This window comes from Schistocerca americana, chromosome 8, assembly GCF_021461395.2.
Source record: "Schistocerca americana isolate TAMUIC-IGC-003095 chromosome 8, iqSchAmer2.1, whole genome shotgun sequence".
Lineage (NCBI taxonomy): Eukaryota > Metazoa > Arthropoda > Insecta > Orthoptera > Acrididae > Schistocerca > Schistocerca americana.
This window is the reverse complement of record NC_060126.1, coordinates 145,903,711-145,931,264: the sequence shown is the minus strand read 5'-3', so window position 1 is coordinate 145,931,264 and position 27,554 is coordinate 145,903,711. Positions and strand designations below refer to the sequence as shown.

Genomic DNA, 27,554 nt, shown 5'->3' with positions numbered 1-27,554 from the left:
GCGGTTCGATCGCGTCCACATTGTTACTTTGGGCCAGGAAGGGCTCTCAACAAGGAAAGTGTCCAGGCGTCTCGGAGTGAATCAAAGCGATGTTGTTCGGATATGGAGGAGATACAGAGAGACAGAAACAGTCGATGACATGACTCGCTCAGGCCGCCAGGGGCTACTACTGCAGTGGATAACCGCTACCTACGGATTATGGCTCCGATGAACACTGACAGCAGCACTACGATGTTAAATAATGCTTTTCGTGCAGCCAAAGGACGTCATGTTACGACTCAAACTGTGGGCAGTAGGCTACATGATGCGCAACTTCACTCCCGACCTCCATGGCTAGGTCCATCTTTGCAACCATGTCACCATGCAGCGGTACAGATGGGCCAGCGAGATGCCGTATGGACCGCTCAGGACTGGCATCATGTTCTCTTCACCGATGAGTGTCGCGTATGCTTCAACCAGACAATCGTCGGAGACCTGTTTGGAAGCAACCCGGTCCGGCTGAACGCCTTAGACACACTGTCCAGCGAGTGCAGCAGGGTGGAGGTTCCCTGGTGTTTTGGGGTGACATTATGTGGGGCCGACGTACGCCGCTGGTGGTCATGGAAGGCGCCGTAACGGCTGTAACGATATACGTGAATACCATCCTCCGACCGATAGTGAAATCATATCGGCAGCATGTTGGCGAGGCATTCGTCTACATGGACGACAATCCGCGTCCCCACCGTGCATGTCATGTGAATGACTTCCTTCAGGATAACGTCATCGCTCGACCACAGTGACCAGCATGTTCTCCAGACATGAACCCTATCGAACATGCCTGGGATAGATTGAAAAGGGCTGTTTATGGACGACGTGACCCACCAACCACCCTGCGGGTTCTACGCCAAATCGCCGTTGAGGGACAATCTGGACCAACAGTGCCTTGATGAACTTGTGGATAGTATGCCACTACGAATACAGGCATGCATCAGTGCAAGAGGACGTGCTTCTGGGTATTAGAGGTACCGGTGTGTACAGCAGTCTGGACCACCACTTCTGAAGGTCTGGCTGTATGGTGGTACCACATGCAATGTATGATTTCATAAGCAATAAAAAGGGAGGAAATGATGTTTATGTTGATCTCTATTCTAATTTTCTGTACAGGTTCCGGAACTCTCGGAACCGAGGTGCAAAAGTTTTTTTGATATTTGTATTTACTCTCTGACTTTATAACTTCATCATACTTGTGAAAACGCTTCTATTGTTTGATACGTTGTGCATAAACTCATTCAACGTAATGAATACAATGCTCACACAGTCATCTACGTGTTTAATCCATACTTCCATATTAGTCACAAGCCCGTGGGATTTTAGATACTCAGCGTCACGCGGCGCTTATACACTGAAGCGGCAAAGAAACTGGTATAGGCATGCGTATTCAAATGCAGAGATATGTAAAGAGGCAGAATACGGCAGTTGTTAGATCGGCTACTGCTGCTACAATGGCAGGTTATCAAGATTTAAGTGAGTGAACGTGGTGTCATAGGCGGCCCACAGGCGATGGGACACAGCATCTCCGAGGTAGCGCTGAAGTGGGGATTTTCCCGAACGACCATTTCACGAGTTTACCGTGAATATCACGAATACGGTAAAACATCAAACCTCCGCCACCGCTGCGGCCGGAAAGAGATCCCGCAAGAACGGGACCAACGATGACTCAAGAGAACCGGTCAACGTGACAGAAGTGCAACCCTTCCGCAAAGTACTGCAGATTGCAATGCTGTGCTATCAACAAGTGTCAGCGTGCGATCTATTCATCGATATGGGCTTTCGGAGCCGAAGGCCCACACGTGTACCCTTGACGACTACACAACACGAAACTTTACGCCTCGCCTGGGCCAGTCAACACCGACATTGGACTGTTGATGAGTGGAAACATGTTGCCTAATCGAACGACTCTCGTTTCAAAATTTATCGTTCGGAAGAACGTGTACGGTTATGGAGACAATCTCATTAATCCACGGACCCTGCATGTCAGCAGGGGACTGTTCAAGCTGGTGGAGATTCTGTAATGGTGTGAGACGTGTGCGGTTGGAGTGATGTGGATCCACTGATACGTCTAGATGTGACTCTTAACAGGTGACACGTACGTAAGCATCCTGTCTGATCACCTGCATCCATTGGGCATTCTGACGTACTTGGGAAATTCCAGCAGGACAGTGCGACAAGCCGCACGTCCAGAATTGCTACAGAGCGGCTCCAGGAACACTCTTCTGAGTTTAAGGACCTCCGTTGGCCACCAAACTCCCCAGACATCAACATTATTTAGCATATCTGTGATGCTGTGCAACGTGCTGTTAGAAGAGATCTCCACCCCCGCGTACTCTTACGGATTTATGGACAGCCCTACAGAATTCATGGTGTCAGTTCCCTCCAGCACTACTTCGGACATTAGTGGAGTCCATGCCACGTCGTGTTGCGACACATCTGCGTGCTCACGGGGGTCTAGACAGGTGTACCAGTTTCTTTAGCTCTTCAGTGTAGCTTCTGAGATGCATACCGATTTATATCAATAGCTTGTGGTCATGCGGTTAACGTAGCTACCTGTACAGGATGTTCCCGTGTACGATTCAAACCAGACTGGAATTTTTTCCCCTCGTGACTGAGTGTGTGTTTTGTCTTCATCATTATTTTATCATGACCAACGTATAACTTGCCGTAGTGGCGTCAACTAAAAAAGCTTGCACCAAGCGCACGAACGTTCCGACCGGTGCCTCCCAGCCAATAAAGCCACAAGCATATTTCATTTCATTTTACTGGTATTTCAGCACAGCCGTGGGTGACACTTACTGTAAGATAATTTTGTATTGCCTTTTTCCACAGGTGCTGAAAGCTGCCTACTCACTGTTCAATTTCATGTACCAGGCAGCCGAGACGGGTAATCATTAAGCTGATGACTCCACAAATCAGAATCTTTCTCACTTTCTGTATACACAGATAAGCACAGACTATTACTTGTATATTTTTAGTTACAGAAACAATATTGTAAAACAAAATCATAAGTTTTAAATTTCCTAGTTGAAATAACAATATACAACAATGAGCACAGGAAAGAAGTTTCAAATGTTAATGCAAGCCTTCCTTGTTAACCACCATTTATTTTGTTATTATTCTCCTATGAGTAATTTTATTTCACATTGACATTGATAAAGCTATCAGCATATGTGACTAATGAAAGTGTAGAAGAAATTTTTAATTCGACAGAATTAATTTCGTAAAATACAAATGTTGTGTACTATTCATGAAACCAAATTGCAATAATTTTTCGAAGGATTTACTTCACTAATTATAAGGTTGGTGCACAAGATCGTAGCATTATCCATAAGTTTTATAAATACAACAGATATACAACACAGAGACTTTAGTCATCAATAATATATTCTCCTTCACTATTTACAACAGCCTGTCAACGCTGGTGTAACTATTTCATTATGGACCGTGGAAATCACGTGATTTCCAGACGAAGAACTCGACAACCCATGTTCGGGTCGCATTTTCATCCTGAAAGTGAGTTCCTTGAAGGCTGTTCGATAGAAAGTGGTAAAGGTGAATATCTGAGGGCGTAAGATCATGAGAATAAGGCGGGTGCACAATGACGTCGCATCCCAACTCCTGTACAGTATTTTTTACTTTTTTTTTCAGTCTAGCAGAATGCGGGTGGGCGTTGTGAAGTAGCATCACTTCATGCAGTCCTCCTGGTCGTTGTTCTTGGATTGCGACTGGAAGACGTCTCAGTTCTTGACCATAAATGACAGTAGTGATGTTTAGACCCTGAGGAAGCAATCTGTAGTACTGCACATTGTCTCTGTTCCACCAGATGCATAACGTTATCTTTTGTGGACTCGCGCTGGTCACTCTATGGGAACTTGCTGCTTTGTTTGGTCTCGACCTTTCCTTTCTTTTCCTTACGTTGGCATAAAGATGCCATTTCTCTTCAGCAGTAACGATACAGGATAGGAATGGTTGGTGTTGCTCACGAGCCAATTGATGACGAGCAAGCAGAGATCCACATACGGCCACCTGCTGATTTTTATGATTTTGGCTTGGAGCATACGGTACCCATATACGCTATTTTTCAACCTTTCCCATTGCAGACAAATGTCACACGATGGTGGAATGATCACAGTTCATCAGTTCTGTCAGTTGTGGAGTACACTGGTGCGAATCCTTGTGGATTAATGCCCTTAAACAACCGTCATGAAACGCTGAAAGTCTTCCTGGACGCCGCGCGGGGTTAGCCGAATGATCAAGGGCCATCTTTGCCGGCCGGAGTGGCCGAGAGGTTTTAGGCTCTTGAGTCCGGAACCGCGCTGCTGCTACTGTCGCAGGTTCGAATCCTACCTCGAGCATGGATGCGTATGATGTCCTTAGGTTAGTTAGGTTTAAGTAGTTCTATGTCTAGAGGACTGATAACCTCAGATGTTAAGTCCCATAGTGCTCAGAACCATTTGAACCATTTGACCTTCATTTTCTAGTGTTCACAGCGCAACTCGCTGTCTCCAAATGACAAAACGACAATATGTAAACTCAAACAGAAACAGTGGACTACGAGTAAACAATGGAAATCGATAAATAAACCCGTAGCAACCGGAATACCAGCAAGCAAACCAAAAACTTTACAAATTTATGCACGAAATAAATAATTTTTTATGAAGGTTATTTCAAAAATAATTAGCATAACGTTTTTGTTTTTCAGTACCTACATGTTCTTGTCCCCACGCTTTGGCTTCTCAGTCTCAACGATATAGATAACAGTACAGTGGATGGAACCACACCATAGTGGTAATTATACAGAGTCCAGACCAACATGTGGCTTCTGAAGAGAGGCAGCAGCTTTTCCAGTAAATGCAAGGGCAACAGGCCAGCTGATCTGGACTTCCAACACTAACAAACATGGTCTTACAATGTTGGGATTGCAAACAACTTGAAAGGTGTAGCCACTATACACTGATTAGCCAAAACATTATGACTACTGCCCATCGCGACGCTGGGTGCCGTCTGGTGGTTTTGTGGAACGTCACGCGATAAAAAAAATAAAAATAAAAAAAATTTAAAAAGATATGGTAGCGGAGCAGACAGGAACGGAGGATCACCCTAGCGAAGATATGGACTGCAAATGGGGAAATCCATTGAGATTAGAAACTTTGACAAAGGGCAAATTATTATTACGCAGAGCCTGTGAATTAGTATTTCGAAAACGGCGAAGCTAGTCGAATGTTCACGAGCCACGATGAGCCACAAAACGCCACTGTTTCCTGCGCATATACCGAGACATCAATATGAGATATGATTATCATGCATACGTACACAGGCCGCACAACGGATTGGCATACTGTGGATCAGGAGGTCGATCAGCTGCGCGGGTATAATCTCCCATTCTTGGACCAGTGCCTCTCGGAGCTCCTGAAGTGTCCTAGGGGTCTGAAGACGTGCAGCGATGCGTCGAACGAGAGCATCCCAGACGTGCGCGACGGGGTTTAGGTCTGGAGAACAGGCAGGCCACTCCATTCGCCTGATATCTTCTGTTTCAAGGTACCCCTCCACGATGGCAACTCGGTGGGGCCGTGCGTTATCATCCATCAGGAGGAAGGTGGGACCCACTGCATCCATGAAAAGGCAGACATACTGGTGCAAAATGACGTCCCGATACATCTGACCTGTTATAGTTCCTCTGTCAAAGACATGTAGAGGTGTACGTGCACCAATCATAATCCCACCCCACACAATCAAACCAAGACCTCGATACAGGTCCCTTTCAAAGACGTAAAGGCGTTGGTATCTGCTTCCTGGCTCACGCTAGATGAAAACCCGGCGAAAATCACTCGTCCGTGAACATAACCTGGGACCACTGTTCCAATGACCATGTACTGTATTCTTGACACCAGACTTTAAGGGCTCTCCTGTGACCAGGGGTCAGTGGAATGTACTTTGCAGGTCTCCGGGTGAGTAAACCATGTCTGTTCAGTCGTCTTTAGACTGTGTGTCTGGAGACAACTGTTCCAGTGGCTGCGGTAATGTCTCGAGCAGGGCTACCTGCAGTACTCCGTGGCCATCTGTGGGCACTGATGGTGAGATATTGGTCGTCTTGTGGTGTTGTACACTGTGGACGTCCCGTACTGTAGCGCCTGGACACGTTTCCTGTCTGCTGGAATCGTTGCCGTAATCTTGAGATCACACTTTGTGGCACACAGAGGGCCCGTGCTACGACCTGCTGTGTTTGACCAGCCTCCAGTCGCCCTAGTATTCTATCCCTCATAACGTCATCAATATTTGTTGTTTGAGCCATTTTCAACACACAGTCACCATTAGCACGTCTGAAAACTTCTGCACACTTACTCGCTGCATTGTTCTCTGACATGCACCAACACACCTCTGCGTATGTAGACTGCTGCCAGCGCCACCGTGCGACGACCTCATCTCAAATGCATAGTCATACCCCGAGGTGATTTAAACCCGAAAACCGCCCACTAGAGCGTTGTTTTACCATGTATCAGCATTATTCTTAATTTATGAGCATGAGTGTATAAAAACATTCTCTTCCGCATCCGAGCTGTTCTCTTTGTTCTTTATTGGTTTTGGTCCACCCTGGGTATTTTATTTCCCCGGTATCCACCATATCTGGTGAGCATTCCCCTATCCGCCACTTGGGGATGCGCCCGATGGGGGACCAGCAACCCCTCACGTTTGCCTGCGCAGAGTTGGACCATTTCTAACTGCCTATTTTCTTCAGATTAAAATTAAAGAATTTGTAGAAAGATATGAACTTAAGCAGGTATGACGTGATCAAATCGAAAGACAGACGTTGTTGAGTATTCCAAAGAGAACAATAGACAAAGATTAACTGAAATAATGGGAATAAATACAACAGAGACGAATAGGGAGCTTTGAACGAGCGATGGTAGCAAAGAAACAACTACACAAAAAGACAAACCTAAGGAGAAATTCGTAAAAAGCACACGAGATACATGAATGTACTTGACAAAAGGAAAAATATATAAATACAGGAAATGAAGCAGGCTAAAGGGAATACAGAATTTCAATATATGATGTTGACAAAAAGTGCAAAATGGCAAAGCGGCATTGGCTAAAGGAGAAATGGTTCAAATGGCTATAAGCACTATGGGACTTAACATCTGAGGTCATCAGTCCCCTAGAACTAGAACTACTTAAACCTAACTAACCTAAGGACATCACACACATCCATTCCCGAGGCAGGATTCGAACCTGCGACCGTGGCACCCGCGTAGTTTCGGACTGAAGCGCCTAGAACCGCTCGGCCACAGCGGCAGGCTTAAAGGAGAAATGCGAAGCTATATAAGCATGCATGACTACGAGAAAGACAGAAGGCTCTGCTGGAAAGTATTGCCCCTCAACTTTGTATATGAAAACTCTTAAATCTTTTTAAATAAAAGAAAAGTTATTAACATTCCACATCTTTATTCCATATATCGACATACTTGCAGCCCTGTGTCGCTAGAGGGCTCCGAATTGTACCGTGTAACATGGCGGTGTGTAACGCAACTATGTCACTGCGTGAGAAACAGTGTGCTGTAATCGAGTTCGCGAATTCGAATAGTCTGTCAGCACATGGAGCCTGACAGTTATTAATTTATTCACAATGCGTTTGAGCACTCAGTAACAAATTTATGCACTAAATGTATATGAGGTTCATACCATATATCCTTGTGTAAGTTTTGTATGTATGTAAACTACTGCCGGCCGAGGTGACCGAGCGGTTCTAAGCGTTTCAGTCCAGAACTGCGCTGCTACGGCCGCAGGTTCGAATCCTTAGGTTAGTTAGGTTTAAGTAGTTCTAAGTCTAGGGGACTGATGACTTCAGATGTTAACTCCCATAGTGCTTAGAGCCATTTGAACCATCTGAAGCACAAACTTCGCTTAAAATAGCGGGTACTTCCGTCTAGATTTGATCATTCAAAGTTTTGAGATTAATGTACGAACTTTGATCTTCAACAGTCACATCATCAGACACACTTTCAGACCTCATTTCAAATTAAAATTACTTAAAAACAAAATAACCTATGAATGAAACAAAGTCTTTGCTTCGTCATCGAGACTCTAATAGCAATTAAAGTAATTTTCAGAGCTGTCACATCATCCAATCCTCAAGCTGTGCATTACGTTTTAAACGATTCTCGTACGTAGGATTACCTTTACTATATCTTAAAAAACTGATATACTATTTCCCAGCAAACACAAAACAATAAATGTGGGTACTTTCGAGTATTTTAAGAGCTGCTGTGAAAACTTTCGAATAGTAATAGTGAGCAGTGAAACATAATTCAGAAGTTTATCCGAAATAGTTCCTTTACAATAACAAAGTATTGTGGGAGGATAGCAAGTTGTTGGAATTGTAATACATTTATATCGGATATCGAGTATGTTCGAGAAATATCGATCGTGGTGACAGATGTTTGTGTATATATATGTGTGTGTGTTGAGGCGCATTAGTCAGTCTTCGTGCGCCTATTTTAATAAAGTCAACATGTGTATATTTTAAATAAAGTGTTTTAAAAAGTAAAAGTGAGAACTTGATTTGAAACATGGTAGCAGAGGTCCGTGGTTCTTGAAAAGAAAAGTAGAAGTTAAATATTATATTGTGGCCGTCGCGTGTTATTCAGAAAGTTCGACATGGCTGATATAACTATTCCTGTATTTGATGGCGAAGACTATGGGAACTGGAAGCAGCGGATAATCATGTACCTAAAAATGAAGAAATGCTATACAGTGACTACGAGGGCAAAAGTGAGTTCAGACAACGAAACGTGGGATGAAGAGGACTTGAAGGCTATCAACTATATTTATGGTGCAATCACAAATAAGCAACTAGAATTCGTGAGTGACAGAGAAAGTGCTTTCGAGATCATGAAGAAATTTGATGAATTATATTCGAAAGAGTCTACAGCCCTTCAAATATTATGCAGAAACAAGTTGGACAAATTGAGGTTAAGTGATTACAGTGATACGGGGACATTTTTCAGTGCATTTGAAAAAACTGTAAATGAGCTGAAATCTGCAGGCGCCAAAGTAACGGAAAAGGAGAAGTTAAATTATATGCTGCGAACGTTACCAGAGTCAATGAGCTATATTGGGGACTTAGTGGACGTCTTGAAGGAAGAGGACCAGACAGTTGAATACGTTAAAAGTAAGATTCAATTATTGAATGCAAAAACTGGAAATGAAGAGGTAAAATCAAATGCATTTCACACAGAAAGAAAATTGAATTCAAGAAATCAGGAGCAAGTATGTTATCGATGCAGCAAAGCAGGTCACTTCAAACGTGATTGTACCCAGGGAAGAACAAGTAACAGAGGCACATGGCATCGTGGAGTACATTTTCAAAGCAGCGACAGAGGTAATGGAAATATGCAGCGTGGAGGCTATAGCAATGTACAGCGTGGATATTACGGCAACATGCAGCGTGGAGGTTATGGCAGCAGGCAACGTGGTCGAGGAGAGCAGCATGGTTTTAGCAGCGGTCGGCATCACAGCAAGCAAGGTTACCATCAGAGTGATCATGGTATGAGTAGTTTTATAACAGAGGTTAATTCTATGATAGGTCAAAATAGAACAGTAGAGTCAAGTAATAACAATCAAATTCAAATCAATTGGTTATTAGACAGTGGCTGTACTGATCATGTTATTAATAATGAGGAATATTTTTCTAAGAGTATAACTTTAAAACAACCTATAAATGTAAAAATTGCTGATGGAAAAATTTTGCAAGCTACTAAAGTTGGTAATGTAATTAGTAATTTTCCTGTCTATGATCAAATGGTTGCAATTAATATGCGAAATGTTTTCTTTGTAAAAGACATAGACAAAAACTTGATCAGTTATGCTAAAATTACAGATAATCACAAAATTGTATCGGTAGGGAATAATGCAAAAATTTTTGATAAAGCTAATGGATTGATTGCGATTGCATGGAAAGAGGGTCGGTTGTATAAAATGAGTAGTACTATTAATAAAGGAGAAGTTAATGTTAATGTTATGAGTAAAGACAATAATATGACAGCAAAGGAAAAATGGCACCGCATTTTGGGACATGTTAATTTCAATTATCTAAATACTTTATGTAAACATCAATTGTTAGATGGGGTTCCTTCAGAACTAGAATCAGAATTTATGAAATGTAAAATCTGTATCGAAAACAAAATGCATAATGTTCCTTTTAAAAATAATAGAACCAAAGCAAAAGAAATCTTAGAAATTGTTCACACAGATCTAAATGGGCCTCACTCAACTACTGGAATGCATGGGGAAAGATATTTTCTTTCTTTCATTGATGATTACAGTAAGGCAGCTCGTGTTTACACCATAAAATCTAAAGATCAAGTATACAAATGTTTTGTAGAGTATATTAATGAAGTTGAGAATCTCACTGGGAAAACTGTTAAAAAGATAAGATGTGACAATGGGAAGGAATATTTAAATGAAAATGTCTATGAATTTGTGAGACAAAAAGGAATTGTATTGAATGCTTGTCCACCTTATGTGCATGAGCTTAATGGTACTGCTGAAAGGTATAACAGATCCATCATGGACATGTCACGGTGTCTGCTAGCCGAAGCGCGAGTAGACAAGAGATTTTGGCCTGAAGTGGTTTGTGCAGCAGCATACCTCAAAAACAGAACTTTAGCTAACACCATTGAAAAGAAAACTCCTTATGAGATATTACTGGGAAAAAAACCTAATGTTAATCATTTGAAGTTGTATGGGAGTAGAGTTTTTGTAAGAGTACCTGAGCAACTGAGAAAGTCAAAATGGGATAGGAAAGCCGATTTGGGGGTTTTAATGGGTTATTGTGAAGTAGGCTACAGAGTGCTAATAAATAATAAGATAGTTGTTGCTAGACATGTGGACATTGTTGAAAGTGGTGTTAAATGTATTGGGTTTAAAGATTATGATTCAGTAAGTGAATATTCTAGTGATTCTGAACACGAAAGTATAGAAAATGAAACTGAACTAATAGAAAAACAGAAGGAAATTGAGAAAAATGAAAAGCTTTCTGATAATCATGAATCAGAGAAAGTACTTGAGTTGAGGAGATCATCTAGAGAAAGAAAACCAAAAATATTAAATGATTATGTTTACAGCAATTTTATTTATGTAAACTTTTGCAGTGCAAATAGTCCGGAAAGCTTTGAGGAGGCGATTAACAGTGCCGAATCAAATTATTGGGAAAAAGCGATGAATAAGGAAATTGATTGTTTGAACAAAAACAAAACATGGGAATTAGTAGATAAACCAGTTGATAAAGAAGCCATTGATGTAAAGTGGGTTTTCACAAAGAAATCAGAGGGTGTTTACAAAGCAAGATTAGTTGTCAGGGGGTTTCAACAAAAAGAAATCGTTGAGGATATTTATTCTCCAGTAACCAGTATGCAAACATTAAAGATTTTGTTGTCATACCGTTGTCAAGAAGGTTTGGTTATAGAACAAATGGACGTAGAGACTGCGTTTCTAAATTGTAAAGTTTTATCTGAAGTTTATGTAAAGCAGCCAAGAGGATATGATGATGGTACGGGTAGAATCTGTAAATTGTATAAAGCATTGTATGGTTTGCGAGAAAGCTCACGAGCTTGGTACAATTGTCTTGACGAGTTTTTAAGAAGTTTAGGTTTTAAAAGGAGTAAATATGATTATTGTCTTTATGTATTGAGAGATGGAGATGTTTTGATTTATTTGATTATTTTTGTCGACGATTTGCTCATTTGCTGTGTGAGAAAAGAAAAAATTGTTAAGATTAAGAACTTATTGTCAAAGCGATTTAATATGAAAGATTTAGGTGAGGTAAAAAGATATCTTGGCATCGATATTAATTATGATTATGAAACAAGAGTTATGAGTTTGAGTCAAGAAAAATACATTGATTCGTTAGCTGCGAAATATAAAATTGAAGATTCGATCTTGTACAAAACTCCAATGGAAGTAAATTTAAAGTTAGAACCAGCGTATGAAGATTGTAATGACGTTAGATATAGAAACTTGATAGGTGCACTCTTGTACATAAGTTCGGGTACTAGACCAGATATTAGCTATAGTGTGAATTACTTGAGCAGATTCCAAAGTTGTTACAGTAGTACTCATTTTAAATATGCTTTGAGAATTTTGAAATATTTATATTTAACTAAAGATTTGAAATTAAACTATTGTAGGAATGAAGGTGCTGAGATATTAGATTGTTTTGTGGATTCAGATTGGGCAGGTGATAGTGTGGATAGAAAGTCAACTTCTGGTTATGTAATTAGATTATTTAGTAATGTTGTATTTTGGAAGTCAAGAAAACAAGCGAGTGTCACAAAGGCTTCAACTTTTGCAGAATATGTAGCATTGTCTGAAGCTGTTAGCGAGGTGAAACTTGTACATGATATTTTAGACATTTTTAATGTTAAATTTGAAAAACCTATTGTCATATATGAAGATAATTCAGGAGCATTAAATATAGCGAAGTTTGGTAATTTCACAAAGAATTCAAAATATATAGAAGTACATTACCATTTTGTGCATGAGTATTATTTACAGGGACTCATTGATATTGTTAAAGTAGATTCGAATGAAAATGTTGCAGATATATTCACAAAGTCGTTATGTAAAGAAAAATTCATTAAAATTAGGAATATGTTAAACATCGCGATATAAATGTAAGGAGGCGTGTTGGAATTGTAATACATTTATATCGGATATCGAGTATGTTCGAGAAATATCGATCGTGGTGACAGATGTTTGTGTATATATATGTGTGTGTGTTGAGGCGCATTAGTCAGTCTTCGTGCGCCTATTTTAATAAAGTCAACATGTGTATATTTTAAATAAAGTGTTTTAAAAAGTAAAAGTGAGAACTTGATTTGAAACACAAGTATTAAGGAAAGAAATCAAGAAGGGCCATCTATAATATGGAGAAAATGTAACATTAAAATGGAGTTAAGTGGAAAAGAAACTGACAGAGAAAATCACATGGAAATAAACGGGGAAAATGTACACACCAAAACGACGTCTTTTCACGTAAAGAACTGTCATGGAAACTGAGTTCTGACACACCCACCTTACATCTCTGTAATGGATACTTGGCAGCTGCAATGTTATCATGTTTATCAGCTAAGCAGTCAATTTTCCACTTTAAAAGCAAGTTAAGACAATATGGGTAGCACTGAGAGGAGTGATAAAAAAACTGTGATCTTTAAACTTCTTTCTTTTATGTAACAGGTGAACAAATGTGGTAAACATTAAATCTGAGTGTTCTTTATGCGTATTTCATCACGTTTTCCATGAAAAACAAGGTAATTGTGCGTTTTGATAGCTGAATCCAAATGTTTTGCTACAGTCCTGATATAATATTATCACATCTGCTAATAGCAGCACAAATGCTTTGAGGCTCATTCATGTGTAGTCCACATACTTCTTGCACTTCACCTCAGAATTCGGCGTGGAATGGGTAATGTTTGTCATGGCCAGCCCTGAACAAAAAAGAAAAATATTATGGAAACGTCGATCATTTAACTTTCTTCAAAGCACATAGTGATCCTGATACAAGTACCACCAAGTGCTGCTCTACACTATAAAGTATTATAAATTATATTATAAACGGCCAGCTTGCTAATAAAACTTTTTGCTTATAAAGTTAAACCAGCAACTGACATCAGAATTGATATACACATTAACAAATACCTAATTACCAGATATTTGAACATGATTGTAATACTCGTTACTTACATGTACTTTCAGCGTATAAATGCCCCTCCTTAGACCAACTAAATCAGACAAGTAATCACATAACAGTTTGTATAATTTGTAAAAATTTGGTAGCAAATTTGAAGCCTTAAGAAACATAGAACTTAATACTTGGTAGCTGTAATTACCTTACCACGTTGGACTAATACTGTTATAACCGAAGTAACAGTAGTAGGTATGAAGTAGTAGGTATATATAGCGCGAGAGCAGAACTATATCTGTATAAAAGTGATTTATATGCAACGGAATGGACCGATAGCAACTCAGGAAGCTACAGTTACAGAGAACGATGTGAAAATAAGATGAAAGAATGGCTTTGTCCTCCAGTTTTTGGATGTTCAGGACGAGGTAAACATGAAAAATGTCATAAATCCGTGTGTTTACTTTTTGGTACCGATTGGTGATTGTTACAGCTATAATTATTGTTGTTTGTACCAAAGAAAAGTTCACAGTAAAAGCTACTGCATGCAATCAAGGTATTTTTTTATGGAGAATGCAGAATTTAGTCATTTCGATCTGTCTTGTAACAGTGATTGTAATTCAACAATGGAAGTACTTTCTTGGTGGACTGAGCAGCTGGAAGTAGAGGAAACTGCAGCCACTAAATCTCCAGATGACGCGTAGTTCTATTTGCTCTTCAACACTGATGGCATCCTATTGGAGAAAGTACTGCATTCTGGATGTAAAATACTCCCTCCATTCACATCTTCGAGAGGGAGCTTTACAGCTGCATGTTGCCATCAGAGAAAAAAATTTAGTGTTCTATGAGTCGGAGCAAGGAATGTTAAATCCTTTAGTTGGTAGATAAGTTACAAAATTTAAAAAGAGAAATTGATAGGTTAAAGTTAGATGCAGTGGGGATTAGAAAAGTATGTTCATAAGAAGAACATGATTGTGATGAAAATAAGATTATCTTTGTTTTCTTTTTTTTGGGGGGGGGGGGGGGGTTTCGGGCGAAATTATCAGTCATTTTTGGTGTGACCTGTCTTGACTGTCTCCCGTGTGTCAGCTTCTTCAACTCAAAGTAGCACTTACACTCAACATCCTCAATAGATAGTTGTATATATTTCAACCTTTGTCATCCCTTACAATTATTCCCCTCTACACTTCCCTCAAGAACCATGTGAGAGTTACGCTCTGATACCTTAAGGTGTGTCCTATCATCCTGCCCTTTCTTCTAACCAGTGCCCACATATTCCTTCCCTCTCCAGTTCTGTGGAAAACCTCACGTTTTGTCAGTCCACATAATTTTCAACATTCTTCTGTAGCACCTCATCTCAAATGCTTCTATTCTCTTCTTTTCCAGTTTTCTCACAGTCCATAGTTCACTACCATACAACACTGTGCTCCAGATGAACACTGTCATAAATTTCTACCCCAAATTAAGACTGCTTTCGTCCAGGGACGCCCTCTTGGACTGTACTAGTCAGATTTTTACGTCCTTCTTGCTTAGTCCGTCATGTATTATTTTGCTTCCATGGTAGCAGAACTCCTTCAGTTAATCTAATTTGCGGTCCTCAGTTTTGATCAATTTCCGGCTAACTCATTTCTAATGCTCCTCATTACTTTCATCTTTCTTGATTTATTTTCAAACCGAATTCTGTGTTTAATTCAGTTCATTCACTACGTCCTGTAATTCTTCCTCACTTACAATGAGAATCCATTTCTCCAGTAATTCAGTATCTCACTTCTTTCCACACTGATTCTTCCTGATGATTCTCTTAACCTTCAGTCTATTATTCATCATTACTAAATAATAATCTGTCTGCATCTGCTTCTGGGTACGCCTTACAACCCATTACCTGATTTCGGAATCTCTGCTACATTATGATGAAATCCAAGTCGTACTTTCCCACCTCTTCACTATTTTTTTTTCAAAACATACGCTGTGCAGTCACATTAATGTGACCTCTTGTCAAACACCTGAATTAACAACTTTTGCAGCGCGGACCGCTCCGAGATATGCAAGAAAAGTGTCAGTGAGGTTCTGTAAGGTACCGACAGGTATGTGGAGGCATACAGACTCCAGTACCATGGCCAGTTGGGCCGTGTTTCTCGGTTGAGGAGCCTTGACACGAACAGCCCAATCAAGGTGATCCCACAGTTTCTTGAATGGGTTTAAATCCGAGGAGTCTGATGGCTACGGGATTACGGTAAGTTCATCGTGATGCTCTTCAAACCCCGCACATGCACTGTGACCTGGGTGACACGTTGCATAGCCCTGCTGGTAGATGCCATCGCGCCGAGAAAAAAACAAACTGCATGCAGGGGTGGACATGGTCCCCAACGATAGATGTATACTTGTGTTGATCCACTGCGCCTTCCAGAATGACGACATCACTCAGGGAATGCCATGAAAACATTCCCCAGACTATAACGCTTCCTCTTCCGGCCTGGATTCTTTCAACCCTTCTCGAAAAAAGGTTATCAGATTACTATCAACAGACGTAAGACAAGGGAAATGTAATGTAGTCATCAGTTTAGCAATGGAGGAAAGTGTTGCTGTAGGAAAGTTGAGAGACAGAGAGAGACCAGGGCTTGGCTAAAGCTTCAGATAATAGTACACAGCAGTAGACCACAACAAGAACAAGGGATATTACAGCATCTACTACCAAAATCGTCAACAGAAACACTGGTATTTAAAATTAATGTTAGTGATTGAAACTTACTCAGCAAAAGGGAAGATTCTGTAGTTCCTGTTGAATGTCTTGATGTAGGCCATGTCATCATCACTGAGGTTAAAATCAAAGATCTGGATGTTTTCCTCAATTCGACTTTTGTTGTAAGATTTTGGTATTGGCACTGTACCCAGTTGAAACTGCAACAAACAAATATTAATTTTTTCCTGATTCATATAATAAATTCTCCTCCCCCCACCCAATCTCTCTCTCTCTCTCTCTCTCTCTCTCTCTCACACACACACACACACACACACACACACACACACACATTTGCATATTCTTCTCTCCTCCCAATTCCTGTCTCATACCTAGAATTCGCAGTTGCATCTCATCTCCTCTCAAATGCAGGACTACCAGAGAAACTAGCAATTAGTTTTCCTACAATAGCATTTTCAGAATCATTCACAGTGTAAATTTATACAATAAACGTTTAATCGTTTTCGGTTTCATTACCCAGAAGCTCTGCTCCAGGAGAAGGCAATTTGAAGTTGTTCCATGTTTGTTTTGTATCACCTGCTTTCTCCATCTAGATTACCTTTTCAAATGTATTCTCCACATTATAAACAACATTCTTTGTTTTTTTCTGTTGTAACAACGAGTGCATATTGTTAACATCAATTAAGAATTTCAAAAATGTTACTGCCGCAAGGTTAAGTGCATTCCTGTCTGCTGAACAATCTATATAAGTTACTGGTAAATAAATTCTTCAATAATGTGTATACAGTTTTAACATACATTGTGTTTATCTGTCTAGAAGCAAATTTTGACTGATTTCTATTTTCACTATCTTACTGTCATGAACACAAAATAAAGCATTTAACAAGCTTGGAAATCGTAAGCTTCTTACTGTTGCGTCATTTTCTGTCTCACAATCTAAGTACCTATTAGGTGTACCTTTCTTACCTATCTACAGTCTAACTCATTTCTTTCACATGAGCATGTATGTAAAAGAGGGTAGTTTAAATCACACACAGATGACAAGAAACCAGATATATAACTTGACAATATGTTCGAATTAGAATTCAAATGTTTTTAGTTGGAAAGCTAATTAAGGGCTGTGTGAAACACAGAACAATACAGCTTACAGAGTATGAGAAATTTACACATTTTTATTTCACTGTATAAGAACAAACCTAATAATGCTAATCCTGATTTTTACTATTAAATGAACTCGATACTGAAGCTGTTATTCCTTACCACATATCTAAGAACAACTTGAGCCACTGTTTTCTTGTATTTAGCAGCAAGTTCTTTGATTTTTGGATGTTCTAAGAGTGGCACTCCACCATCTGGCATCTTCATAGAGGGATTTGCAAGTGGGCTGTATGCAGTAATAAGTATGTCTCTCTGCTTGCAAAAATCGATCAATTTCTGTTGGTTGAGGTAAGGGTGACATTCAACCTGTATTAACAGACAATTCACATTATATGTATACCATTACAGGTCACTAAAATTGACCACCAGGAAATGAGTAGATATTGGTATAATACATATATACTTTGTTACTTTATATTTAGTGGATAGTATCAGATAGCTGTATTTCAAAACATTACACAAAAAAATAGTCCAAATGGCTCTGAGCGCTATGGGACTTAACATCTATGGTCATCAGTCCCCTAGAACTTAGAACTACTTAAACCTAACTAACCTAAGGACATCACACAACACCCAGTCATCATGAGGCAGAGAAAATCCTTGACCCCGCCGGGAATAGAACCCGGGCGTGGGAAGCGAGAACGCTACCGCACGACCACGAGCTGCGGACAAAACATTACACATTTATTGTTTTTGTGCACAATGAATTCTTGATGTTTGAGATGTACCTTGCTAGCACATCACCAGACACAGATGTGAAGTTATATAATGTGTAACTATCTTACACATAAGCGAATACTACACATATTAAAGTTGAAATTTAAAATTCGCAAATACCTTCACTTTTCACAGGATCACATGATTGCATATGATGATCCATCCCAATGAAAAACCTTCTGGATTTTTGTATTCATTTCTGAGGTACCATAGATCAATATTGCAGCTTTCAAAGTGCACAAAAGAAATAATGTCACACCACATTTAACAAAAAAGCTACTCATTCAAGTAACTTACAAGAGGGAATCAGTTATTTGATCACAGAATACATTGAAATTAAAAGCTTGGCTGGCTCTGTACGATCACTATTATTGCTACATTAGGTTACATGTAAATATATTTTTTCCTATCAGTTTTAATTTACAAACTGAAGTATTACTGTTCTGTACCTGGCTCATGATATACCATACCCATCCAGATAAAAATGTTGTTCAGTCGCTTATTTCAACAATATGCCCATATTGTTCATATTAAGAGCAGTTTTAGGTTGATAAAGAATCAGGAACTGCATGACTGGTTAATCATGGTTGTAAATGGTAAAGGAATATAAGCAGTTCATTAAGAACTACTCTTCGTTTTTTATGTGATAAAAATTGGCATGTTACACTATAACATTACCTGATTGGTAACTGGTTTGATTGAAGCTTTTTCAAGTACTCTGGTGAGCTGTTTGCTATTGAAATTGGACACTCCAATGTTCTTTGCTAGACCTAAACGAACACACTCTTCCATTTGTTTCCATGTGTCCACATAGTCGATGTCTACTGTAGCTGCAGCTCCATTTTCTGTTGGGTGATTGTTGTCTCCTTCCTATTGTAACAATTAGATCATTTCATACGCTATTGTCAGCTCATAATGTAAAGTAATAACACAAACCACACATTTTCAAATCGATATTTTAATAAATGAAGCAGTATTACATAATAAACACTTTGAGGCTAAGTTGGAAACACACGAGTTTTTCAAGTCGTGGTAAAAAGGAAAAAATTATGAAGAATATAATTATAGTATTAAAAGGTCTGCACCTGTACAGAACAGAACACTGGAGGCAGGAACTATATTGTAGGACTAGGATTAAAAGAGAAAATAAGAAAGAGTACTGATGGAGGCAGAAAGGAATAGACATCAAGCGCCCAACATAATGAACACTCAGATGCCACAGGTGTATTAGTACAGTCATAACGTGTACTATTCCAAGAAAGCAGTGTTTGAAGACAAAATATAGCAAATAACAAGGTATCATTTTGTACACATCATAATTTTTGTTAAAAAAAAGTGACACACACTGAGTAAATTACTTTACCTACATAACATGCAAATTCTACTTGTAATGTGCTTGCAGTAAGAATGATGTAACACTACAAGGATAATACATGTGGGTAGTGACAACAGGGAGAGGAGAGGGATGATAACATTCTAGATAAACTGGAATAATTAATTGATATGAATAACAACAAAGACACTCAACTCAGAGGGCCAAAGTTTTAGTTACTCTGAAGAAGAATGTAAGTCCAATATTTCAATGCTCAGTGTTACTCAGGTACCTTCTCACTGATTAAAACCTCTACTGTCTGACAAGATATTATCATTAGTTATGTCTTTATGAAATAATTTACATTTTCTCCTCTACATTTATATATACATTTTTACACTTACGAATTAATTTGCATCTCATTGCTTTTTACATTTTTTTCCAGATAGCTATTTTGTGGCAGTGATTTTATCATTGAATATTTCTTGTGCAGCTCACCTTATATGCAAAAGGCCAATGCATTAAATACAAGTCCAGATAATCCAATTTAAGATCTGCTAAACTTTTTTTAAGTGTTGGTACAACCACCTCTGGCCTGTGACGTGTATTCCACAACTGAAACAAGCAGGTTTCTGTTTTTTTATTGAATTTCTTACCAAACTGCCGATCACTTAAACAATTTAATTAAATAAAACATAAAAAAGTCTAAAAATATATTTGCAAAATGTCTAATTTGAAAGTTCTTGCAGTGTAATTGACAGACTACACAAAATATATTTCTCACACTAATACATCAAGAAAGAAACTCTTTAGGAGCAGATATGAAAAGCTGATGAGAATAACTGTTAAGGAACTGTGTCAAGGAAACTTTCACTTTTGTTTATTCATACACATAACGGTTTTGTGATTAATGAGATGTGTGAAATTAAGGTGCATAATGGTATACATTATCTGATTACCTACCTTTATTTTCATCTTTAACTAGGCAAATGTGCATAAAAGCTTAGCATGTGACCAAGAGTCAAAAAATCATACAGTGTGTTTCCTTTAATATTTGTGTATCAAGTTTGATTTACAGATTTCAGTTCCTGATACAAAACTTTTTTGGTGTTATTTCACATACTGTACTCATGTAGATCATATTTTTAATATATGACTACATTCATGACATAGACGATATCATAGAATTTGCTATGGGACCTGGTGACAATATAGAAACTCCAAAAGTGACCTGTCTATTTATAGTCTTGAGAAGCACAGCTGTTAATCAAAAATACTTGGGAGTCACTCTGACATTCAAAACCCACTGCAAGAACACCAAAATGAAAATCTCCACTCGAAACAACCTAATTCGCAAACTAGCGGGGACACAGTGGGGATCACATCCACAAACTATTCGCAGTTCTGCAATGGCACTGTGTTTTTCTACTGCTGAATATGCTTCTCCAGTCTGGTACAGGTCATCTCATGCCAGACACGTAGACATTGCTCTCAACGAAACCTGCAGGTTGATCACAGGTTGCTTAAGACCTACCCCAACTGATAAGCTCTGCTGCCTGGCTGGAATAGCGCCACCATGGATACGCAGAACAGTGGCTGCCAACAAGGAGAGACTGAAAGTGGAACAGGACAGTGCCCATCCACTGCATGGACATAATCCACCACAGCAACGGCTGAGATCGCGAAAGAGCTTCCTGAGAACATTTGAGAAGCTCACCATTTCGCCAGAGAAGGCAAGGCTGGAGTTATGGAAGAAGTCGACGCCTCACTTTCAGACGCCAGAAGTTGAAGAATTACCACCTGGACACAACGAGAGCTGGCTGGTGCGGAAATCTTTAAACAGATTACGATCAGGAGTTGGACTATCCAGAGACAACCTAAAGAGATGGGGCTTCATAACAGAAGATACGTCCAGTGATTGTGGACAAGAACAAACCACAAGCCACATGCTCCAGTGCCTTTTGTGCCCTACATCCTGCACGAAGATTGATCTCCTGCAAGCCACTCCAAGCTCCTTGGAGGTTGCAAAGTACTGGGCACATGTAATATAAATACAATTTGTGTGTATATATTTATTGTTGTGTATGGCAACTGTAAATTTGTATGCTTCTGATTCGAGAATAAAAAAAATTTTCATAACGAGAACTGGATCATATTCTTATTTCCTACTTCTTCTTCTTCTATGTGCATACTGTGCAAGCACTGTAAAGGGCGTCCTATTTATCACTATTAGGATTTTTTCCTGTTTGAATCACTTATTTTATGTGCCACGCCTCAAGTTTTCCTCAGTGCATTCTCTCTCTTCCCTTACCAACCACGTAAAGTGCCCTCCGCCACACACCGTTGGGTGGCTTGCGGAGTATACATGTAGATGTAGATGTAGAAATGTACTTACTTTTTTCTTTATTTAGTCTCATTGTTATCCTCTGTTTTCTTACTGTTATTTTCTGTTTCTTTCTGTTATTTTCACACTATTTTTCTTCTCCTACCATACGTTTTCGCTCTTCTCCGATAATGTTCTGTTGCAATTTGACGTCATTCTGGCCAGTGGTGTTATTTCTATAGCGATTTGAAAGTTTAACTGTAATTATAATCACCCTGTACTCTCATATGACGAGAGGTGGGAATACGTAATGCAGAGGAAATGAAACAATTATATTATGTACCAGATTTGACTCACAAGGTGATACGTTCTGAGATGTGGCAGTGATATGTCCTCTGACTGACCTCGTTCATTTCGAAGTTCTTACAGTTTGGACTTACAAAAATTAAGAAAGACGAGTAATCAGTTAGAAACATAAGCTGTGGAGGTGCGGGTTCTTGTTTAAGGGAGAGTTATGCAAACCACATAATTATCCGAGCTTGGAATCAAGAGACATTTCAATTTCGATTGATCGCTATAAGCAGAATTGACAGTAGCTGGCGATGGCAGCAAGCAGCCATTGTTGCATGGTGGGACGGCGGAGCACCCGAAAACGTCAAGTCGTTATGTCGGCGGTTCGGAACGCGCCGTTACAAAGTCTGCGAGGCTAGAATAAGATTGTAAAAGGTGCAAGTACTAAACGTTAGACGCAGGTTGCAGAGGCAGACACCTCTTGGCGATTAACAGGTGGATCTGTCCCGGGCTGTGCGACTCAAGGAAGAAAAAGTAGTCCGCCAGAAATTTACGTTACGTAAGAGTTAACTTGGATGTAAAATTATTTCAAGTATTGTTACCCAAAAATAAGTGTCTCCATTGAGGGAACCGATATAGGGCGCTATATTTGCAAAAAGGGAAAATATTAGGTGATTGCAATTAAAGTACAGCTACTCACAGAGGACTAGTGTGGGCTGTAATTATCGTATGGCAGCGAAACTTGGTAGATATTCTAAAACGGTAATGCGGAATCGATTTACACTAGCTTTTGGCTCCCAGGTGCACGTCGGGCACTATGAATGCAAGAAAGGCTGCAGAAGTATTTCCTTATCTAACGGATTACGTAAAGGTCAGAAGAGGTCAGACATGTGAGAAACGCATAATATTGATTTTATTAGCAATTTCTGCTTACACAATTTGTTTAGCATGAACGCCAGTGACGAAATGCTGCATCTGTATAACGATGTCATCAACAGTTGCCCGCAGCAGTTCCAGTGGAACCTGATCAACATGTTCCTGTACATTGCCCTTCAGACAAAGACCCGTTGTACGCCTGATAACAGCGTTATTTTAGAAATCCCCAAAGCCAATTTTCTGCCGTGCACGTAAGAGAGTTTCACTAACAGTGCACAGACTCCTGTCTTCATAGTCATGCTGTTCACTCACGTTAGGATCTGCCAAATGACAGTGTGGATGTCATACTGTCACATATATGCTTTATAGCACTTGATTTGCTCCTGGTGACCAAAATTGGAAATAATTTTTTCCAGCATAAATCGCTTCTGCATTAACGCATTAACTTATCTACCAAGTTTTGCAGCCGTATGATAATTACAGCGCACAATAAACTCTGTGAGTAGCTGCACTTTAATTATAACCAACCAGTATTAGTAGAGTGGATTGGCTGATGCCACTGAAGCCCAAGAAAGTTAGAAGTGAGGGCGACGGACGAATTGCTTGGGAGAACTTATCAGGTGGTTGTGGAGGTAGGACGTCAATCAAATTGGAGCCCCCATCTCGCTTGGGTAATGAGCTCTCTCTTCGCTCATTTTAAGCTGACAACGTCTGATTCAGTACATACACGTAGGAAGCGTTTTTAAATAGTGCTGATAAAGTGTAAAATGGTATAATATTTTGAAGACTTAGACGAAGGTAGTGTGATGTACAAATATTACGTTGTGCAATGCGCAAAATACCATCGATAATCTTGGAAAGGATGAAAAATCAGTTGCATAACAGGTTTATTAGAACCCTTGACATAGGTTTCGGTGATTAGAAAATTATCTTCTTCAGAATGAAATTGTAACACCTAGAAATTACACATTGGCTACAAAAAGTTCAAGTAACACAGAAATAGCAGATGCGGATAATAAACAATGGGCTAAGAGTGCACACACACTTGTTATATATTCCCAGAATGAGAGGTTCGCAGGAGAGCTTCTGTAAAGTTTGGAAGGTAGGAGACGAGATACTGGCAGAAGTAAAGCTGTGAGTACCCGGCGTGAGTCGTGCTTCGGTAGCTCAGATGGTAGAGCACTTGCCCGCGAAAGGCAAAGGTCCCGAGTTCGAGTCTCGGTCGGGCACACAGTTTTAATCTGCCAGGAAGTTTGTTATATATTGTTTTGGAAACGTACGTTACAATAAAGCGGTTTGCCTCTCGTCAAGGGTAAGCACCTAAGAACATTTTCTAACCAAGGTGTAATTTTTAGGCGTTACAGTCTTCTTCTGAAGAAGATAATTTTATGATTATTGAAACCCGATTGGCTCACCTTGCTGGTGATGAACATCTCTTCCCGCTTCACTGTTCCATCAGCAAATTTCTCCTGAAGGGCCTCGCCTATTTCCGTTTCATTCAGGTAGACAGCTGCAGTATCAATATGGCGATAGCCCACATTAATAGCATGTTTGACTGCGTCTCTTACAGCTCCTGGAGTTGCCTGTAACATAAAAAGTGCAACACTACGTTTAACATTAAGCTGGAGTGTGGAGAAAGATGATGACACCTTTAGTAGTGAGTTATGTTTCATCTGGATCGCTTATAAGGAGCACTATTCGCGGTGTCCCAAAAGAAAAGTCTTACAGTCCAATAAATTATCATCATCATCAACAAACAACCGCAACATCATCATTATTAGACTCAAGGGCTGCTAGGTCTTCTCCATTACTTTCAATTTTCTGCTCTTTGTCACCAGTCACTTCTGATACCATTCTTTCTCAAATCTTCCTACATTCCATCACTATATTTTCCGTGACCTAACAGATGCCAATAAACCCTGTAGTTTTACAGGCTAATGACATCAATCTAAGACATTCATTCAAATGACACTCTTCTCCTGTCATGGTATATATTCCCTGTTTAGACCCACGGAATTTCGATAATCAATTATTTATCAAACTTATAATTAAGCCATCAGTAGCTATGTCATACACTGGGCCAAATGCTTGCCTTGAAATCTTCATTTCAAATATGAGAAAACAGTTGTAGACTCGTTTCCAAGTACGTATGCTCAATGTTTCACATGCATGTAACACTTGAGATGTAACTGACTCAAAGAGGAAACAGGGTAATATCTGACACCATGATAAATTACAGTATACTGTAGTATTATCTTGCTAATGTAAAACAATGTTTTCTGAGGGGGACAAGGATTTAGTATTGTATTTTAGTGTGTTCCATAGTATAATGATGACATATATGAATGTAAAAGAGTTTCTATTTGATTAATTTAAACACCAAACCATACGTTTGCTAATCATATTTGGTTAATAATAGCAACACATTGTATTGTTTCCTTCATTCCTTGATTTGATACAATTTCATGAATTTTGCATAAAATAACATCTTCAGGAAAAACTGAATTGTTGAGAGAAAAAATTCGTTAAATAAGTAATATATAAATGTTGGAAAATGTTAAAGCCCATATTATACAAAAAAAAAATTTAAGGGAAAGTAACATGTGACTGATATGAATAATTGAATATCTATGTCTAAATGACATGAATCTGTAAAAAGATTTTATTTATAGTGCAGTTTAAGTCGGTCGTGCTATGAACGTTTCTTTCTGCTGAATCTGATATACCTCCCAATCACAAAATTCTTTGTTTAGGACAGTTTAATGTCTATTCACACTTGAAGGAATGGAATAGGACAGCAAGACAGCCCACAATAAATTTAAAATGGTGGCATTCACACAGATTGTCAGTGGAACAGGACATCAAAATCAAGGTTTCTCAGGAAGAAAGTTTTAACGTTGATATAGGTAGGGATGGCCGTTCGTCTGCATAGGACGTAATCCACAGGAATACTCAATTTACTACTGCACGTTATGGTAGTGGAGTTCATGTTTTTGTTTCTTCTTAGTGTTTATTTTATTGTTTGTTTCGTCTTCATGACACGTTGCAAAAATTCCATGAGGACCCTGATATTTGCCCTTTGAGCCTTGACACAGTTAACCATAAATATCAGCTTAAGAAATTAAAGGCACGTTATACTATGGCTTCATCCATGCAGCTGCTGTCCACCTACTTACTAAATCGCAAACAGTGCACAAGACTCGCGTTCAAATCAGTACTAAGATTATGCATTTATATTTCACTGGGGTATAGTAAGACAGGTTCTTCGTCAAGGTTTAACTCTTCGTGCTTTTCACTTCTTAGTTGTCATTAATAATATTACTCTACATCCTCCTCCACCCCTTTTTTTTACACATTTTGAGCTATAGCACCGGTCCTTTGTTCTATGGAAAAGGTTGTAATTAACAGGGCTCAATTGCGATTCGAGTAATCACAGGAGAAATCTCATATTTTCTTAATCATAGCTTAAACACTAATAAAACAAAAGCCCAGTTACTAACATTTAAATCTGTCAGATCGCATCAGAAGAAAGTAGAGGGCATGTGCATTATGTCAGGTATAGACAATGTTAAAATTAAATTGCTAGGTATCTACGTAGATAAAGAACAGTACACCAAGAAGAAGACCACTGAACCATGGCCGAAACAAGGGTTTCACCAGTAATGGTTTTTTATCATATGACACAGTACCACAACGAGAAAACTTTTATGCCTACTGACTCTGGCTGTGCAAGCCTACGTAATTATACTAGATAAAGATCTTTGCTGAGTAATCCTCATTAACTATACAGGATATTTGGATGTAAGTGCAGATATTCTGATCATTGATACCATAATATGTACGCATTTCAGTGTGTTAGCTGTTTTTTCTCCACATTTGACAGTATTGCCACAAACTCATCACATAAATTACTACCTGATGTTTTCTGCACCTAAGTGCGCTACGCCTGTCAGTATAGACTAAATGTTTTGCGTCCAAATGTTAACACTCACCAACTGACTTGCTGCCTTGGATAAAATAAGCATTAATGGCTTGCTCTCGCTACGTTTACTTGGAGGTACTAACCAACCTAAAATCATTCATCTCCTAATTGCTACAATTGTTAGTCTGTAAATGAAGCAAATTCTGATGTAATATTGCCCAATACACTGTTCTCTGTTACCAATAAAAATATCTCCCCTTATATCCCTAACAGACTATATAAATGAAAAAAATAATAGTGTCCTTCACTGGCTCAGTTAGCTATCAAAAGTAGTTTCCAACAAACCACCGACACTTCTTAAATTGTGGTAGAGTTCACACATTTCTTAATTTTGATGTGTAACTGGAGGGATTTGGGAAATTAATGATAATTACAACAACACTAGAAGTAAGATCAATTACTGCACACATAGAGCTGAAGAATAATAGGCCATAGTGTGCTTATGAATGGCCAAATATGGTTTATCAATCTACCAATCCCAACAAG

At 39.2% G+C, this 27,554-nt stretch overlaps 1 protein-coding gene across 1 annotated transcript in view; it reads right to left on the bottom strand.

The window, feature by feature from the left end:
• Window positions 1-13,234: 13,234 nt before the first annotated feature.
• LOC124545304 (aldo-keto reductase family 1 member B1-like) overlaps window positions 13,235-27,554 on the bottom strand; it is a 35,688-nt gene continuing 21,368 nt past the window's right edge. The window contains exons 2-7 of the mRNA XM_047124201.1: window positions 24,502-24,669; window positions 20,095-20,211; window positions 18,963-19,154; window positions 17,670-17,873; window positions 16,461-16,609; window positions 13,235-13,517 (exon numbers count right to left, since the gene is read on the bottom strand). Of these exons, the coding sequence (XP_046980157.1) occupies window positions 13,475-13,517; window positions 16,461-16,609; window positions 17,670-17,873; window positions 18,963-19,154; window positions 20,095-20,211; window positions 24,502-24,669 (873 nt within the window). The 3' untranslated portion in view covers window positions 13,235-13,474. The remainder of the gene's footprint in view (window positions 13,518-16,460; window positions 16,610-17,669; window positions 17,874-18,962; window positions 19,155-20,094; window positions 20,212-24,501; window positions 24,670-27,554) is intronic.